Source organism: Humulus lupulus, chromosome 8 (assembly GCF_963169125.1).
Source record: "Humulus lupulus chromosome 8, drHumLupu1.1, whole genome shotgun sequence".
NCBI classification, from domain to species: domain Eukaryota; kingdom Viridiplantae; phylum Streptophyta; class Magnoliopsida; order Rosales; family Cannabaceae; genus Humulus; species Humulus lupulus.
This window is the reverse complement of record NC_084800.1, coordinates 88,237,683-88,257,153: the sequence shown is the minus strand read 5'-3', so window position 1 is coordinate 88,257,153 and position 19,471 is coordinate 88,237,683. Positions and strand designations below refer to the sequence as shown.

Below are 19,471 nucleotides of genomic sequence, written 5' to 3'. Positions count from 1 at the left end.
TCCAACCTCAACTTTTCTCGCCGCCGTAGCCCTTTCCCGTCCCGACCGCCGCCTCCGGCCTCTTTCTTCTAACTTGACCGACAACCCAGAATTCCATTTCGTTGACTTTGACCACCCGTATCCCAAGCCCCACTCCTCCTCCTTCTCTTCTGCAGCCCCTTTCAAGTCTCTCAACTTCGTCAACGACCACAATCACACAGTCCTGTAATGGGTTATTGCTCTGCTCTACAGCTGATTTCTACTCTCCAAGAAAATACTACCAGAGAAGATTTCGAATAAATTGTTTTGAATATTCTCAGCTCAAATTGGCACGAGTAAATGCATTGCTTTATATAAGAGAATTACATAGAAAAAGGTAGAAACCTTTACAACTGTCATAACAGAAAGGGCAAAAGGAATATTCTAACAATAAAAGGAAATATTATACAGCAATGATTACAATCCCAACGGCTTGGAAATCAAGGCAAGAGCTGATGACAACAAGGCAAGATGCAGGACCATTGCTTTGGATTCCAAAAGTGTTGATGTGTAATAGTGACCTGTATGATTTCATTTCTTTTCATCCCCTCTCAAACACAGGGGAGATGGCATCACTCCAAGTTTGCTGACTAAGAACTGAAATCTTGAATGTGACAACCCTTTTGTTAAACAATCAGCGATTTGGTCATGAGAAGGTATATATTTGACTTCAAGTTGCTTGCTTTGAATCTTGTCCCTAATGAAATGCACATCAACCTCTATATGCTTCGTACGAGCATGGAAAACAGGGTTTGACGCAAGCGCACTTGCACCAAGATTATCACACCAAGTCACTGCAGTGGAAATAGGAAAATTAAACTCTTTGAGAAGAGATTTTATCCACGAAATCTCAGCTGCCACATGAGCAAGTGCTCGATATTCAGATTCGGTGCTTGATCTCGATACTACAGCTTGTTTCTTCGACGACCAAGACACTAGAGTATTACCGAGATACACGCAATACCCTGCTATAGATTTGCGATCATCTGGACAGCAAGCCCAGTCCGCATCTGAATATCCGGTGATGTTCAATCTTTCATCATAACTGATGTGTAGACCTTGGTCCATGGTGCCTTTCAAGTATCTCATTACACGCTTTGCACCTCTCTAGTGTGTTGTGGTTGGCGCCTTTAAGAACTGGCTGAGTTTGTTAACAACGTATGATATATCAGGTCTAGTATGGCAAAGATATTGTAATCCTCCAATAATACTCCTATACTCTGTAGGATTTTTGAGAAGCTCTCCATCACTTATGGACATCGGTTTTCTTGCAGTGATTGGTGTGGGGCAAGGTTTGAGGTGTTGAAATTGTGTTCTCTTTAGAAAGTCTTCAATGTACTTTGTTTGTGTAAGATAAAGGCCTGTGTCATCACGAAACACCTCTATGCCCAAGAAGTAATGTAAGGGATCATCTTTAAGAGAAAATTTCAAATTCAGTTATGCTATGAAGCTTTTCATTTTGCTGTTGTCATTTCCTGTTACAATGATATCATCCACATATCTTAGCACCATTAAGATTGTCTTCTCTGTCTTGTGAAAGAAAAGAGAAGTGTCAGCCTTTGAATTTACAAACTTCCAATTCAGTAGTGTTTCCTTTAATTTATCAAACCATGCCCTTGGGGCTTGTTTTAACCCGTAGAGTGATTTGTTCAGCTTACAGACAAAGTATTCTTTTCCTTTCTCTATGAAGCCTTTAGGTTGTGTCATGAAAACGTCCTCCTCCAATGTTCCATTTAGAAAAGCATTATTTATGTCCAATTGTCTAATGTCTCAGCCACGAGATACTGCTATAGACAATATAATTATGACCGTTGAGGCTTTTATCACTGGGCTGAAAGTCTCCTTGAAATCAACACCTGGCCTTTGATGAAAGCCTTTTGCAACTAGTCGAGCATTGAACCTTTGGAAAGAGCCATCAACATTTAATTTTTCCCGAAACACCCACTTATTGCCAATTAAGTTTTGATCTGCTGGTGGTGGAACAAGCTCCCAAGTTTTATTCCTTTTTAAGGCTTCCATTTCAGTGTCCATAACATTTGACCAACCCTTGTGAGCAAGAGCTTCAGCAACACAGCTCGGCTCTTTAGAAACGTGAGTCCAATTCGATGTGCCAGCAAACACACGAGGCTTGAAGATACCGGTCTTTCCTCGAGTGATCATGGGATGAGTGACTGGTGGTTGTGATGGAGGACCTGCAGAGACAGTAGGACCTGTGGAGTCTTGTCCAGCAGGTGAGTCAATTTCAAAAACAATTGGACTAAGAGGAGTGGTATCATCAGATGCACTTCCCCTCTCAAAACCTGAGGCTGAACCAAGGGTACCAACTAAGACAGGGAATGTAGAAGAGTGAATAGAATTTACCTCTGTACTTGCAGTTTGGTGAAGAGGCGATGATACTTCAAGAGAGCGTGATGAACTTGCAGCAGGAGATGAGGTTGAGGAGGTCCTGTTGTGAAAAGATTGGAGAATAGGAGAGGGAAGAACAGACCATGTAGAGTTTTGAACAATAACAGACTTTTCAGGTTGAAAATTATTAAGAAATCCTTATTTAAAAGGGAACTCTAACTCATTGAAGACCACATTTCGAGAAATGTAAATTCTGCCAGTGGGACTCAAGCACTTGTAGCCTTTGTGAGAATCACTATAGCCAAGATTGACACACTTGGTTGAATGAAATTGAAATTTATGTGTTTGATATGGTCTAAGACATGGAAAGCATGCTACTCCAAAGGTTTTTAAAAACATGTAATCTGGTGCTTTAGAGAACCGGACTTCAAAAGGGAATTTGTTGTTAAGAATTGGAGTTGGAAGTTTATTAATTAAATAGACTGTTGTTTGGAATGCATCCCACCAATATTTTAGTGGCATATTGGCTTGAGCCAAGAGTGTAAGGCCCATTTCAACTATATGGCGGTGTTTTCTCTCAGCTCTTCCATTTTGAGCTGAGGTGTGTGGGCAAGAGTGTTGAAACTCAATGCCATTTGCTTGGACAATATTGGTAAAAGGTTGATACTCACTTCCTCCATCAGATCTAATGCATTTTATTTTCCTTTCAAATTGTGTTTCAACTAAGGCTTTGAATTGAGTAAAGGCATTACATGCTTCAGCCTTTGTTCTTAAGGGATAAATCCATGTAAATCGGGTTGAGTCATCAACAAAGTGAATATAAAAGCTGTAACTGTTATTTGAAAGAATGGGAGAGAGTCCCCACAAATCAGTGTGTATTAGATCTAGAGGTTTTTCAGCTTTGTTTTTGGAAGATTTAAAAGGAAGAGAGTGAGATTTGCCATATTGACATGCATCACAGAAATTATGCATTTCATTCTTTGAAACTTTAACATGACATGAATTTAAAATTTGATATTTAAGACTCTTGATGATGGGTGGCCTAACCTCCTATGCCAAACATCAATTTTGGAATGTAAAAACTTATCAGTTTTGAACTGATTTACATTGGAATTAGACACAGCAGCTAAACCAGAAAATACAGTAGGGTGAGCATTCTTAGACTTTGATGAATCGAGAGAAAGAGAGGCTGACTTTGATTGTGAGGTTTTGAGTTGATAAAGTCCATCTTTAAGCATCCCTTGAAGTAGCACCTTCCTTGTTACCTTGTCCTTCACCAAACAACAGTCAGAATGAAATTCTATTAATACATTATTGATAACTCTATGATTTAGAGTTATTTTTATTAACTTTGAACTTGAATTTTGGGTGAAAAGAGTAATGAGGGTGTTGTTAATTGTAAGTTTGTTTAGTTTTTACCTTTATTTTCTAATTAGTGTGTCAATTCAAGAGTCTTGTGATTTGTTGGTAGTAATTGTAAATATTTATGTAAATATGTGTGTTTTGATATCTAGGAAAGGAACCTTAAACTCGCCAAAGGAATCAAAAGAAAAAGGGGACAGAAAGTTGGAATTGCTGCTCGAATGCTGTAGGCCAAAATGTTAGCAAATCTGGAAAATGAAGACTGACGTGGACAAAAGCCAGCTGCAGTTATTTACTGATTTCAGCGCCTATGTGGCACCCATTTAAAGAATTAAGTCAGCTGGCTGAGGTGGCAAGGAGTAATGGACCAAAGATGGAAATGGGCTTTCTAATTAGGGTAAGGTGAAAAGAAAAGTACCCCAAGAAGAGAGGACAAGCCGAAATAGAAGGGGGGAGGACACAGTACGTGGATGACCATCATTTTCAGCAAGAAGAGTACATAGAAAAAGAGAGAAAAACAGAGAGATACACAGAAGGGAAAGATCAAAGAAGCTCATGGCTAGGAAGGAAGAGGGTTTTAGCACAAGACTTTACTACTCTCTCTTTCTTCTACATTCCCTCTTTTGTAGTGTATACTCTTATTTAGATTAATCTGTGAACTGTTGTTACCATGGATGAACTATTTTTACATGGGATTGTAATTTTCAGTTTAGACATGAACTAATCATTTTGAGATTTGGATGGCTATGAACCCTATGTTATGACTTATTAATGAAATGCATGAGTTTAGTAATTTGCCTTTGTTCATTCAAGTGAGATGAATGTTAAATGATTGTTAATTACTGGCCATGACTAACAATTTAATTAGCTAGATCTGATTTTGGGAAGAATCTATCTAGTAGAGTTAACTTGAATGATACAAGAGGAATACCATGTTTAGGTAGTTCTTAGTGAGTGAAATAGGAATATTTTACTACCTTGTATAACCTGAGATTTGGTGTGTAATTGCTTGTTTTACAACCTGGTTTAATATAGGAATGTATTGAATTACGTTGTGGAATTACCTCAGTGGGTTTTGGAAAAATCTCACTGGCTTATTTAGAAATCTGTTAACTCTGTGCATAATTGTTGAACGATTGCTATAACAACTGGGCATATCAACATAGGGGGAAATAGCCATTCAGATCCATTAGTCCATAGACACTTTTCTCGAATTAAATTTTGCTGACATCTTAGCTACATTTTAATTAGAATTAATTGCAACCATTTAATTTCAGATCCATATTACATTCATTCTCATAATTCCTTTTTCTTTTACTTTTAAATTGTTAATTAGTTGGTTTTGCATTTGCTTAATTTGAAATCCCTGTGGAGGCGATACTCACTTACTACTATATTACTCGTTGCCGACTGTGTATACTTGCACATTTTAATTGCTTAAATTTACGCAACAAGTTTTTGGCGCCGTTGCCGGGGATTGAAAATTAAAATTTTATATTATCAACTAGTTTGCAATTTATTTCTCTTTGTTTTTAAGTCTGCTTGTTTGGGCTGTGTATTTTCAGGTTTCATCTAGTGCATGAACAAACAAGAAGACTTTGAACTTGCTCCTATTGACCCTGAAATTGAACGCACTTTCAGAAAAAGGAGAAAGGCACAAAAGGCTAAAAGCCGCTGCACTATGGCTGAACATGTTGACGACGAAGGGGGTGCCCAGAACATAGTTAATCCTATTGTTTTGGCGGATGATAGAGCCAGAGCAACAAGGGAATACGCTGCCCCCATGTTTAATGAGCTCAATCCAGGAATTGTGAGGCTCGAAATACAAGCACCCCAGTTTGAGCTCAAACCGGTCATGTTTCAAATGCTCCAAACCGTGGGGCAGTTTAGTGGGATGCCAACGGAAGATCCTCATCTCCATCTTCGCTCATTTTTGGAGGTGAGCGATTCTTTCAAGCTACAAGGAGTAAGTGAAGAGGCATTGAGGTTGAAGTTATTCCCGTTCTCTTTAAGGGACTGAGCTAGATCATGGCTCAACACCCTTCCTCCCGATTCGGTTACAAATTGGAATGACTTGGCTGAGAAATTTCTAAGAAAGTACTTCCCTCCCACCAGAAATGCAAAGTTTAGAAGTGAAATCATGTCGTTTCAGCAGCTGGAAGATGAGTCCACTAGTGACGCGTGGGAAAGATTCAAAGAGCTTTTAAGAAAATGTCCACACCACGGTATCCCACATTGTATACAAATGGAGACATTCTACAATGGTCTCAATGCAGCCTCTCAGATGGTATTAGACGCTTCAGCCAATGGAGCCATTCTTTCCAAGTCTTACAACGAAGCATTTGAGATTTTGGAAAGAATAGCAAGCAATAACTACCAATGGTCAAATACTAGAGCTCCTACAAGCCGAAAAGTAGCGGGTGTTCTTGAAGTAGATGCTTTAACTGCTTTAACCGCTCAAATGGCCTCAATGACCAACATTTTAAAGAACATGAGTATGGGAGGAAATGTACAGCCAGCTGCTGCCGTTCAAAGTGCAAAAGTATCATGTGTGTATTGTGGGGACGGGCATACTTTTGAGAATTGCCCTTCAAATCCAGCTTCGGTCTTCTATGTGGGTAATCAAAACTCCAACCGCAACAACAACCTATATTCTAACACTTACAATCCAGCTTGGAGGCATCATCCAAATTTGTCATGGGGGGTCAAGGAGCAAGTTCAAGTGGAGCACCAACACAAGAAAAACAGTCATATCCACCGGGATTTTCTCAACAACCAAGACCTCAACAACCACACCAACCTCAAGGCTCTCAAACAAGTTCTTTGGAGAATTTAATGAGAGATTATATGGCCAAGAATGACGCTGTAATTCAAAGCCAGGCAGCTTCTCTTCGGAATTTGGAAATTCAATTGGGGCATTTAGCTAATGACTTGAAAAATCGACCCCAAGGTTCCTTGCCTAGTGACACCGAAAATCCAAGGAGGGATGGAAAAGAGCAGTGCAAAGTGGTGACTTTGAGGAGTGGGAAAAATCTGGAGTTAAATGAGGAGAAAGATAAGAGAAAAAACAAGCCCACTTCAATCCAAATTGGTGAAGAAAAGAGGGAAAACTCAGCAAGTTCAGCTGCTGAATTTACCCAGAATGCTACAGCATCAGTTCAGCAATCTGCGGCAGAAAAGTGTTTGAGCAAGCCACCTCCACCATTTCCTCAAAGATTTCAAAAACAGCAACAAGATGGCCAATTCCGAAGGTTTTTAGACATTTTGAAGCAACTCCATATCAATATACCACTAGTGGAGGCCTTGGAGCAAATGCCAAATTATGTAAAGTTTTTGAAGGACATTTTGACTAAGAAAAGGAGACTTGGTGAGTTTGAAACGGTGGCCTTGACGGAAGGCTGTAGTGCCATGTTGAAGAGTAAAATTCCTCCTAAGTTGAAGGATCCGGGTAGCTTTACAATTCCTTGCTCTATTGGTGGAAGAGATGTGGGTAGAGCTTTATGTGACTTGGGAGCTAGTATTAACTTGATGCCTATGTCTATTTTTAAGAAGTTGGGAATTGGAGAAGTGAGGCTAACTACAGTCACTTTGCAATTGGCAGATCTTTCTATGGCACACCCGGAAGGAAAAATTGAAGATGTTCTAGTGCAAGTTGATAAGTTCATTTTTCCGGCCGATTTCATCATTCTTGATTATGAAGTGGATAGAGATGTTCCCATTATCTTGGGTAAGCCATTTCTAGCTACTGGGAGGACCTTGATTGACGTGGAAAAAGGGGAGCTCACAATGAGAGCTCAAGAAGAACAGGTAACTTTCAAGGTATTCAATCCTATACGTTCTCCAGATGAAGTAGGAGATTGTTTGGCCATCACTGTCAAGAACTCTAATATGGAGGAAGAGGTACCCACAAGGTATATCAAGAAAGTGAGGACGAGGCTATCTCTTAAATAATTTGAGAGCAACAATGAGCTAGGGGCAAGTATAAACAAGGCATCGTCTCATTTGCAAGAGCCACGTAGAAAGAAGAAAAAGAAGTGTGGTAGGAAAGCTCATTCCCAAAGGTTTGAAGTGGGGCAGCGGGTGTATTTCTCTAATTCTAAAATGAAAGCAAGTTCCAGACAGCTAGCATCAAGTTTCTCTGATTCATTCTTGATAATTAAAGTCTTTCCTTGTGGTGCATTGGACTTGCGTGATGAAATTTCAGGAAGAGAGTTTAAAGTGAATGGCCATCAACTTAAGCACTACCTTGGAGGGGAGGTCGATAGAGCAAAGACCTCCATCATTTTGAAGGATTCTTGAAGGAGAAGGACTATGGGCTGCCATGTATTTAATGTATCACACTTGGGCAACCCATGAGTGAAAGAGACAGATTGTGAATAAATAATATATGTAATTAAGTTTGGGGTGTACCACCCCTTGTAAAAAGAAAAAAAAAAGAAGAAAAAGAAAAGCAAATAATAATAATAATAATAATATATAAATACATATACTTGTGTTTTCTTGAGGTTACTAAGTGTGTTTGCTGGTGTTTGTAATGATTTATTGCAGGGGGAAGAAAGGAATCTGTAATATGGGAAGTTGGACAAGCTCGGTTATAAGACAGAGAATTTCCAAAAAGCTGGAAAGTCCCAGTTGTTATAGCATTGCTTCAGCATTTATCAGGGACGCAGGAGGAAAAAAATGCTATGCTATAGCATTGCTATATCAACTGGGAGCATGTTCTTCTGAGAAAGTTTGAGGCCCTTATAAAAAAAAGGGGGGGGGGGGGGGGGGGGGGAGAGCTAAAATAGATTAGTTTACCTAACAAATTAAATAACCCCAAAATTCTAACCCATCCCTCTATTTTCTTCATCAGCTTCTTCTCCCCACTCCACTTTCTCCAGCCGCCACCCACGACCCACTCAACCAGCCCCTCACCGAACCATCTCCACGAACCACAACCCAGCGGTCGACCCTGACCGACCAACTCAGCCTCACAAGACCCATTAACCCATCCTCCATCTTCTTCCCTCAACCGCTGCCCAGTACCACCTCCGAGCCTCCCAACCACCACAAACCCACAACCAGGCCGACAATAGAGCCCAGCGACCCTCACCAGGCGTGACTCTGCTCCGCCTCTCTATCCCACATAGTACCTGCGCAAGTTCCGTGTTCTTCCAGCGTGGGTAACTCACGCTTTGGGTCCATTCTCGGCTATTGAATCCATTAAACAAGTTTTCTGGCGTTGTTGACGAAATAGAGGAGTCCCATGGCGAGGATTCCGAGTAAAGAGGGGGTTTCATTTACTTGTTATTTTATTTTCTGATTAATTTATGTTATTTTGTGTTTTGTGACTGTTCTTATTGTGTTTTTAGTTTAGGTTGTTTAAATTGTGTTTTAGCATTGAACTTTAATAGCTGTGATTGTGTGTTGTCTGTATTTGTGGTTGAGAGATACTGTTGTTTGGTCTGGCTTAGCGTAGCGCTCGATGATGATATCATCCACCTTCCTCCATTTGTGTTATGCCCTGATTTTATGTGTTAAATATGCTAGTTTAGGTGCTATTGCTATCTTTAATGCCATCTATTAGTGATTCTTTCAATAGTTGTGTGCTCGTGCTATCCCACCATGCTTTGGATCTCTAGAATAAACAACATCTTGAGAAAGTTTAAGCTTCTAGAATTGGTTAGTGTAATCCTTGAGGCGAAATCCTAGCTAGCTTTACCACTTAGACATGATCTAGGCCATCCTTGGACGTTTGTGCCTTTCAAGCTTTCCCATTGTATATTAATTCCCCTTAGTTGAGCTAATTTGCCTATTCTTTCTTAATACCTGTCATTAATGATAACCCCCTGCTTAAATTGTTATTTTTAACTTTCATTAACCAAACCTAGCTGCTGAAATTTATTAAGAACAAATTATTTGCAGTCAGTTTGGGGTGAGTGGGGTTAGTTTTTAGCCATGTGGTGAGCTATTCCAAGTTTCATTTATTAGCCACGTTGGGGACAATGATGGGATTTAAGTTTGGGGTGTGTGGGAATGAGCTCACAAGAAAATGTACATAATTCTCTTGCTATATATCTTTTTGCTGTTTCAATGTCATGTTGTTTTTAGAAAAAAAGAAAAGAAAAGAAAAGAAAAATTAAAATATATATATATATAAAAAAGAAATAATAAAGAAATACAAATAACAGTAGCAAGAGAATTAGAGCTAAATTAAATGATTCATTGTGGGTTACAAATACATTTTGGGGTGAAAGCTTGAGAAAAAATAATAATAAGAGAGGTTCTTGATAAGTTGAGGTGGTTAGGTTATAAGCCATAGAAATATTACCTTTTATCCTACCCTAACCTAAGCCTTACATTACAAGACGAGTAAAGTCTTTTTGATCTAGGGGGTAAAGCTAGACTACATTAGTGGAGAGGATTGCACTAATTCAACCTATGGGAGCAGATATTTAAACTTGAGGATCAAGAGTAGTTGTTAGAGGAATTCAAGGTGTTGTTGGGAAGCATTTGTACACTCTAGTGATTGGGTTACTTTTGGGAGGCATTAGTGATAACTATAGCACTTAAAATGAGATTGAGACATATAAAGTCAAGGCATATTCACTACCATCATATCATTCCATTCCACATAATTCTGAGAGCATTTTCTTCACTAAGCTATGATTGATTGATCAGTACTCTCTCATTTACAAATTTGTGTTTGTTGTTGTCTTAGTGTTTGTTGTGTTTATTTTGCTTCTGTTTTTCATTACTCGAGGACGAGCAATATGCCAAGTTTGGGGTGTGATAACTCTATGATTTAGAGTTATTTTTATTAACTTTGAACTTGAATTTTGGGTGAAAAGAGTAATGAGGGTGTTGTTAATTGTAAGTTTGTTTAGTTTTTACCTTTATTTTCTAATTAGTGTGTCAATTCAAGAGTCTTGTGATTTGTTGGTAGTAATTGTAAATATTTATGTAAATATGTGTGTTTTGTTATCTAGGAAAGGAACCTTAAACTCGCAAGGGAATCAAAAGAAAAAGGGGACAGAAAGTTGGAATTGTTGCTCGAATGCTGTAGGCCAAAATGTTAGCAAATCTGGAAAGTGAAGTCTGACGTGGACAAAAGTGTAGAGTCCAAGAACTTTACTTAGCTAAGATAGATAATAGTATGATAGTATTTATAGCATTATCTTTGTTACTATGGATTTTTGGTTCAGACCGGGAATTATTTGGACACTCATAGTAGTACTTATAGATTTTCTAAGTTTAATCTATAGTTTAAGAATATTAAGTATAACCTAAGGTTTGATTAAAGTGACTGATATTAAGGATTATATTTATTATATTATAAGGTTTAGACATCAACCAATAGGATTTTAAACACATGTTATGAATGGTGATTAAGGATTAAGTATTTTTGGGGATTAAATCTAATAAGGAGTAAAGTTTGAATGTTATAGGGTCAGTCAACAGCTTTGAGTACGTTGAGCGCTTAGTCAAGGCTGTTTACTCCATTCAAACTTAGCTAAAAATGTGTAATTTCGTGTTTAAATATTCAGCGTATGCCGATATATTGCAGCACGTAGATACGGAAAACACGAGACGATGCACGGTCGCCTCGGGCATACTGGCCCAGGCGATATATCGCCTACAGGGGGCGATATATCGCCTCCTTCAGCATATGTTCAATTGTTTTTTAATTCTTTTCCTTTCAGCCATTCAAACTCCTCCATAAGTCCAGCATCTTTTGAACGAGTCTTCAGCCTCTGCTGAACGATTATTCAAATGATTTTCACTTAAAAAGCCATTATTTTTTATTCAAGTAAAATCAAGATACTTTCATTCCCAAACTCTATAAATAGGACCTAGTACCCAGCCATTATTCACCTTTTGCTCTAAGTTCAGAAGCTGCTAGTGTTAAGTGAGTGTGAGAGTGTAAACACCTGGTTTGGGAAAATCATAAGCTTAAACATCATAAGCTTATCAAACACTTTGGGAAGTGAGGATCTATAGTATTTCGGTTGAGGTGTAGATTGGTCTTTCAAGTCTTTGAGGTAACCAAAAACTCTAGTTCCTTTCTGTATTATGTTATTTTCTTCCTCATAGTCTTCTACTCAATCTCTAACCTTAATCTTTATTTTGGTTAGGGAATCCAAGTTCTTAAGCACATAAGTTGTGGTAAGCATATTTTCTCAATGGTTTAGTCTTCCTATTCATTTTCATTTCTTCTTCTTCATAAGACTCACTCTTTCTCATTATGGTTTTAGGAGTGTTCCAAAAGTCCCAACTCAGTCCATTATATCCCGGTAACTTTGGTAAGGAAAATAGGCTAGAATCTATATGTTTATGTTTATGTTATCTTATGTGTTATGTTTTCATATGTTATGAATATGTTATTGATGTGTATGTTGTAGGCTTGGGCATATGCCCTATTTGACTAACAAGACCCCAAAAAGATTGTGGGCATAAGCCTATTTAGCTGGTAGGACCCCACTAATCTCATGGGCATAAGCTTGTTTAGTCTATGGGACCCCAAGTAATAATGGCCATTATAATAAGTGTATTATGTGTTATGATATGTCTTTATGTTTCTTATGAAATTATGTTTATGACTATGTGTTAGATTTTCCTTGCTGGGCATTAGGCTCATTCCTTTCTGTTTATGTGCAGGAAATAAGCTTTAGAGGCGGAAAGATTCGTGACGCTTAGAGGATGTGTATCGATAGGTGAATGGAGTCAAGGGGCCGAGCGTTATTCGATTCGAGGATGTAGTCTTGTTTATGTTTTTTATGGTTTCAAATGTATTTTCCGCACTTTCTATGTAACTCTTTTTACTTTAAGTTATTTTTTTGTTTTAAAGACAATGGGTACCCATATCCTACTTATTTATGAAAGTAACTCTATTTCTACAAGTTTCCAATAAAGTATGGTATTTTCGCAAAAATGTAAGTTTTATGTATAGTTTCGTTAATGGTCCAAAAGTCTAGAGTAGTGGGTCATTACAAAAAGCCAGCTGCAGTTATTTACTGATTTCAGCGCCTATGCGGCACCCATTTAAAGAATTAAGTCAGCTGGTTGAGGTGGCAAGGAGTAATGGACCAAAGATGGAAATGTGCTTTCTAATTAGGGTAAGGTGAAAAGAAAAGTACCCCAAGAAGAGAGGACAAGCCGAAATAGAAGGGGGGAGGACACAGTACGTGGATGACCATCATTTTCAGCAAGAAGAGTACATAGAAAAAGAGAGAAAAACAGAGAGATAATTATTATCAGAGGTAAGCTTAGAGACAATAAATTTTTGGTGATATCTGGTACTAGCAGCATTTCATTCAGTAGTAAAGTTTTCTCAGTTTTAGTTTTTAAAATTCCATTACCAAGATGAGAGATAGAGAGCCTGTTACCATCACCAATTGTGACTCTCTCCTTACCACCATATTCATGTTTCCGGTTCATAGATGAAGGATCCGAGGTGATGTGATTGCTGGCACCACTATCTTCATACCAAGCTTCATTGTCCAGGATCTCAGGTGTTGCCACAAGTGCTGTGTAAGCTTGCTTGTTGTGGCTTGTTGATTTTGGATCAGATCCCATGTAGCTATCATCATAGCGATTATAGCACACGGCAGCACTGTGACCAAACTTCCCACAGACTTGACAAGTGGGCCTTGAGTTGCTATTGTTCCTTCCTCTACCACGAAATCTGCCTCCTCCTCCTCGATTTACATGTCTGCCACCATTGTTGTGATGAGGTGTGTAGGATCCTCTGCCTCGACCACCTCCATTTTGTCTATGAGCAAGATTAGCCTGTGGATCCGACACTCCACCAGATGTTTTTCCTGATGGTCCAAAACCCTGAAGCCTTTCAACTTTGCTGTCAAAACTAAGCAGCAGATCAGTGAGGTCTTGCCATGTTGTTTTAGCCCTTGCCTCAATCTGCAACACAATAGGCAAGTAGCTAACATTGAGTCCAGAGAGGACATTAGAAATGAGTTGTGATTCTGGATATGGCTCTTCAGCAAGAGCTAAAGAATCAGACTAGTTTTTCTTTTGTTTTAGATACTCAATCAACAGAGTATTGCCTTTGCGAGTTGTTTGGATGAGAGTTCTGGTGTCATCCATTTTAGCTCTTGAATGAGCACCATAAAGATGCTCCAATGCACTCCATAAACCAGCAGCAGTTGCAAAACCCATCACCTTTGTAGCTATTGATTCTGTCATTGAGCTATATAACCACCCCATTAGCAATTGGTCATTGATGATCCAATTTTCAAAGTCAGGATTGACAAGTCCACTCGAGCCAGGAGAGAATTCATCAGTGTTGATACCTGCAGAGAGAAATTCAGGTAGACAAACATTAGTTCCATTTAGGAAACCATCTAGCCTATGACCTCTTACAATAGTAGAGACCATAGTCTTCCACATACTATAATTATTTCTGTCTAATTTTAGGGAGAAAGGATGATTGAGGGTGCTGAAATGATGAGGGATAGGTGTTTGGAGCTGAGAGCTGCTAGATCTAGTAGCAGTGACATTTGAGGCAGCTGCTGGAGTAGCAGGAGGGGCTGCAGAGTTTGATTCTTCTGTGCTAGGGGTCTGCTGGTCAGTCGACATGGCTGGCTCTGATGCCAAGAGAAGATTTCGAATAAATTGTTTTGAATATTCTCAGCTCAAATTGGCATGAGTAAATGCATTGCTTTATACAAGAGAATTACATAGAAAAAAGTAGAAACCTTTACCGCTGTCATAACAGAAAGGGAAAAAGGAACATTCTAACAATAAAAGGAAATATTATACAACAATGATTACAATCCCAACGGCTTGGAAATCAAGGCAAGAGCTGATAACAATAAGGCAAGATGCAGGACCACTGCTTTGTATTCCAAAAGTGCTGATGTGTAATAGTGACCTGTATGATTTCATTTCTTTTCACTACCACGTTTACAATCCCACTTATACGACACTTCCTCCGCTGTCGTTCCGTCGTGGCACTTTCAGCTTGTCCGTTCAGGAAGGACATCGTCTTAGCTTTCGATCCTTCCAAATCTTCCCATTACAAAGTCTTTGTGTGATGGAATGTGAAAACAGCAACGTCAACGCGGGCGACGAATATTGGATCGAAATTTATTCATCTGAAACTTTAGTGTATGACCTTCTTTCTCTGAAAATGGAGACGATCTTAGTCTTAGGCTTCAGTCAATCGGGGCATCTCGAGGAAATTTTCATGTATTCTGCAGTTCTGAAAGGACTAGTAACTATGTAGAGTACTGCATTTACGAGATGAAGAAAGACTACTCAGGATGGATTTCCAAGTATCGATTCGATTTTGATGCAGTGGCAATTAGTTACCCGGAAATGAAATGGAGACCCTTCCCTATCACATATTATATGTTTAAAATATTCTCCATTGTCGTAGCTGAAAAGGATGAAGACTCATTCTTGGTTTTGCATATATCTGGAAAACTCAAACGTTACAATCTGAACGACAAATCGTTTCGGCTGCTTCATGTTTTTGACCCCAATATGTACCATTATCACGGGATTCACGACGACTATCTTATGTTTCGCTCGGTAGACGCTCATGGATTCATGCCAGTGCTTGCTTGACACTGCTAAAAGAAGGTACATGGAAAATGATTATGCTAGATGGGTTTTGAGGCTCAAGGTTGATCTTGCTGAAATGTCTAAGTGTATTTCTAGAGATTATATCTATGTTCTTCACCTACCTGACAGTAAACACTACGCCTTTTCTGTACTTTGCCTATAATTTATTTGTGAATTTAAATTTGTTCTGATTTCTAATTCTTAATCAAGCAGAAAGTAGTTTCTATAGGCACTAACTTGAAACCAAATATCAGTAAGGAAATATATTAGCCTTTGAAACAATCATCGGCAAAGACAAAATAAATCTAAGAATTTGTGCATTAAAAGCTTACTTTTTGTTTTTTTTTTGTTTTTTTTTGCAACAATGAATACTTTATTGAAAAAACATACTTAGTTAATTAAGCAAATTTTTACTTAAATAATGTCAACTGCTATTAGTAGATGCCAAAGAGCTTATCCATTCAATATTTCAGATTTCGACACAAAATTCAATGCTTTCAGAAGAAGAAAAAAGCTCATATAAATAAATGCATGTTAAGTCATATTTTGAACTTGCAAGGTGGATAACTGTTTTGGAGGATTGGTTGAATACATATGTACTATAGCAAAATAACCAATCACTCTCTAATTCGATGTTACCAACCAATCACTCTCTAATTCGATGTTACCAAATTACTTAAAAGCTTAACCATGTAGACTGTAGTGTAGATGTAGAGAATATTTGGGGGTCTTTTGTAATGGCTCTACAAGTTAATCGATCTTCTGTAATAGCGTAATCCATTAGAAAAACAGTAATCCATTGAAATCCTATATTTTAAAAAATAAGTATAAAAATATAATATTTTAAAAATATTAAGTATATTTACTGTTAAAAGAAAATTTTTGGATATAAAAGTACAACATTTTAAAGATATTGAGTATATTTACTAAAAAAAAATGGGTATAAAAGTACAACCTTTTGAAAATATTGAGTATTTTAACCGCCATTTACTTTAATAATAATACCAAACAAAAATAAAATAAAAGAATAATATTAAAACTAAATAATTATAAATTAAAAATTATATAAATAACATATACAATTAAATTAATTAAAAACTAATACACAAGAATAAAAGGGCAGAATTTGGTTTTAGTGTACTGGTTAAAGAGGGTTTTTACTTTTTCAAATTGAAGAAAAAACTTCAATTTTGAAATTGGTTTGGAAATGTCCTAAAAATGAAATAATTTTACTATTTAGATAGTGTTTAGTGAAAACATTTGGAAATAAATTCATCATAATAAAAAATTACGGGATTGAAGAATAACAATTTTCCATTTGAAGATAATGTCAAAAATAAAGTAAAAGTGAGAAGTAAATTGATGGATTATTCTTTCAAAAAATATATAAAAATAAATGAAGCATGATTGTTGACACTTAAGTAAAATGAACTCAGCCTTCTTGGACTCCCTTGCATGAGGTTTTTTCCCATTTTATATTTATAGGTATGAAAGAAGTATAGATGTAATTACCAAATTGCCCTTGTTACAAAATAAAAATACAACATAAAAATGACAAAAGTACTATGCTTTAGAACATCTCCAATGGTTGGTGTACATTTTGTGCCAAATTTGGCCCAAAATATGTGTCAATGCTATATTTGGCCCACTTTTTTCATTTGTACTCCAATGCAATGTTAATAATATAAGTTTTATTATTATGTAAGGATAGTTTAGTCTTTTAGCCTCTCATTATTTTGGCTATATATTTTGTTGCTCTTGTACTCTTATTTTTATCTCTTTTGACATAATGAAAACCTAGCCTCCCTTTTGATTCTCTCTAAAATCTCTTTTGTCTATTTTGCAAAATTATCATGGTATCAGAGCTAGGTTCTTGAGTATGCCACGATTTTTTTATTTTTTTTTAGGAATTTGGCTCTGTCTTTGGCTTTGATTTTGAGGTTTTCGCACCAATCTTGGGGATTTCGCACTTTGTTCTATTTATTTGGATTTTGATTGTTCGTCATGGCTGGCGCAAAAGATGATTCGCTTCAGTCCATCAATGTGCAATTGAATGGGCATAATTATTCGTATTGGCATTATGTTATGAAATTTTTTGTGAAAGGGAAACGTATGTGGGGTTATGTTTCTGGAACTTCCACGAAACCGAAGAACGATAAGGATGAGAGCTTTGCAGAACAGTTGGATCTCTGGGATGCCAAAAATTCGAAAATCATCACTTGGATCAACAACTCGGTTCAACAATCAATCGGTATCCAATTGGCGAAATATGAGACGGCGAAGGAAGTTTGGGAGCACTTGGAAAGGCTGTATACACAGTCTAATTTCGCAAAGCAGTATCAATTGGAGATTGACATTCGGGCCCTTCAACAGAATAGCATAAACGTTCAGGAATTTTATTCTGCTATGTCTAATCTGTGGGATCAGCTTGCTTTGACTGAATCAGCGGAGTTACGGGCATTTGCCCCTTACATTGCTCGGAGAGACGCACAACGTTTGGTTCAGTTTTTTATGGCTCTTCGAGATGAGTTTGAAGGTCTTCGTGGAACAATCTTGCACCGCAGTCCTCTTCCGTCGGTTGATTCGGTGGTTAATGAGTTGTTAGCAGAAGAGATTCGCTTGCAGTCTCATGTTGATAAAGGGGGGGGGGGGGAAAGGGGGTTCTTCCTTCTCCGAATCCCTTTGTCTTTGCAGTTCCTCATCGGCCAGCCTCCAACAATCAACACAAGACTCAAGCCAAGGTTGGCTATGACGAATGCAATTTTTGCAAGCAAAAGGGACACTGGAAGACTCAATGTCCCAAACTATTGAACAGGGCGCAATCACCGAATCAGTCTCCTCACTGGAAATTTGGCAACCAACCTTATCGACCTCTTCACCCTATGTCTTCGAACATGGCAGCTATTGTTCCACCTGCAGATTCTGGAAGCACTCCTAGTACCTCTATTGCTACACTCACAGAGCAGTTTCAGAAGTTCATTGCCTCGCAGCCACACGCCATGTCAGCCTCCTCACACATAGGTTTGCCTTGTAGTAGTACACCAGGTGTATCTTCCTCTATATGGGTCCTTGATTCTAGAGATTCACATCATATGTCACCTAATTCCAATTCCTTCTTGTCCATTAAATCAGCACCCTCTGTATCTGTCATGACCGCTGATGGCACTCTCATGCCATTAGCAGGGATTGGCTCGATTTGCACTCCAAAAATGTCATTCTCTGATGTATATCATATTCCAAATCTTACTTTGAATCTTGTCTCTGTTGGTCAATTATGTGACTCTGGTTTCTCTGTTATTTTCTCTAATTCTTGTTGTAATGTGCAGGATCCTCATTCCAAGAAGCTGATTGGGACAGGTCGTAGGCAGGGGGGCTTTACATTTTAGATGAGCTGAGAGTTCCTGATGTTGCAGCTTCTAGTGTCGATTTGTCTTCATTTCGTTTAAGTTCGTCTTCGTCTAGTTTTTATTTATGGCATTCTCGTCTTGGACATGTATCTGGTTCACGTTTAAAGTACTTAGCTTCCACAGGAGCATTAGGAAAGTTACAAACCCATGATATTTCAGATTGTTGTGGTTGCAAATTGGCAAAATTTTTTGCTTTACCTTTTTATAAGAGTGTTTGTGTTTCTCTTGCACCTTTTGATTTGATTCACTCTGATGTGTGGGGGCCATCACCCGTTCTAACAAAAGGTGGATCACGTTACTATGTCTCTTTTATTGATGATTATACTTGTTTTTGTTGGGTCTATCTTATGAAACATCGTTCTGATTTCCTCGCGATTTATCATATGTTTCGTGCTTTTGTTAAAACTCAACATAATGTTGTTATCAAATGTTTTCGATGTGATCTGGGTGGTGAATATACCTCCAATCATTTCTCTGAATTGCTTGCTTTCGATGGTACCTTACATCAAACCTCTTGTACTAATAAACCAGAGCAAAATGGGGTTGCCGAAAGAAAACACAGACACATTGTTGAAACTGCTCGTTCTCTCTTATTGTCTGCTTATGTTCCTAGTGAGTTCTGGGGGGAAGCTATTTTGATTGCAGTTCATTCAATCAATAGAATTCCGTCCTCTGTCACTTCAGGTCTGTCTCCCTTTGAAAAACTTTATGGTCACACTCCTGATTATTCTTCATTGAGAGTCTTTGGTTCCACATGTTTTGTTCTCCGT

At 38.1% G+C, this 19,471-nt stretch overlaps 2 protein-coding genes and 1 non-coding gene across 3 annotated transcripts; 2 read left to right on the top strand and 1 right to left on the bottom strand.

The window, feature by feature from the left end:
- Positions 1-5,848: 5,848 nt before the first annotated feature.
- Positions 5,849-5,955, bottom strand: LOC133799060 (small nucleolar RNA R71). The gene has a single exon (XR_009876267.1). It is a non-coding gene; the product is annotated as a small nucleolar RNA R71 (small nucleolar RNA).
- Positions 5,956-6,573: 618 nt separating this feature from the next.
- LOC133795776 (uncharacterized) lies at positions 6,574-8,464 on the top strand. Its single transcript, XM_062233237.1, has 2 exons — positions 6,574-7,637; positions 8,275-8,464. The coding sequence occupies exons 1-2, from the start codon at positions 6,574-6,576 to the stop codon at positions 8,462-8,464; spliced, it is 1,254 nt and encodes a 417-aa protein (XP_062089221.1).
- An 8,834-nt stretch (positions 8,465-17,298) lies between these two features.
- On the top strand, positions 17,299-18,105 carry LOC133795774 (uncharacterized). Its single transcript, XM_062233233.1, has one exon. It carries the CDS (start codon positions 17,299-17,301, stop codon positions 18,103-18,105), a length of 807 nt encoding a protein of 268 aa, XP_062089217.1.
- Positions 18,106-19,471: the final 1,366 nt, after the last annotated feature.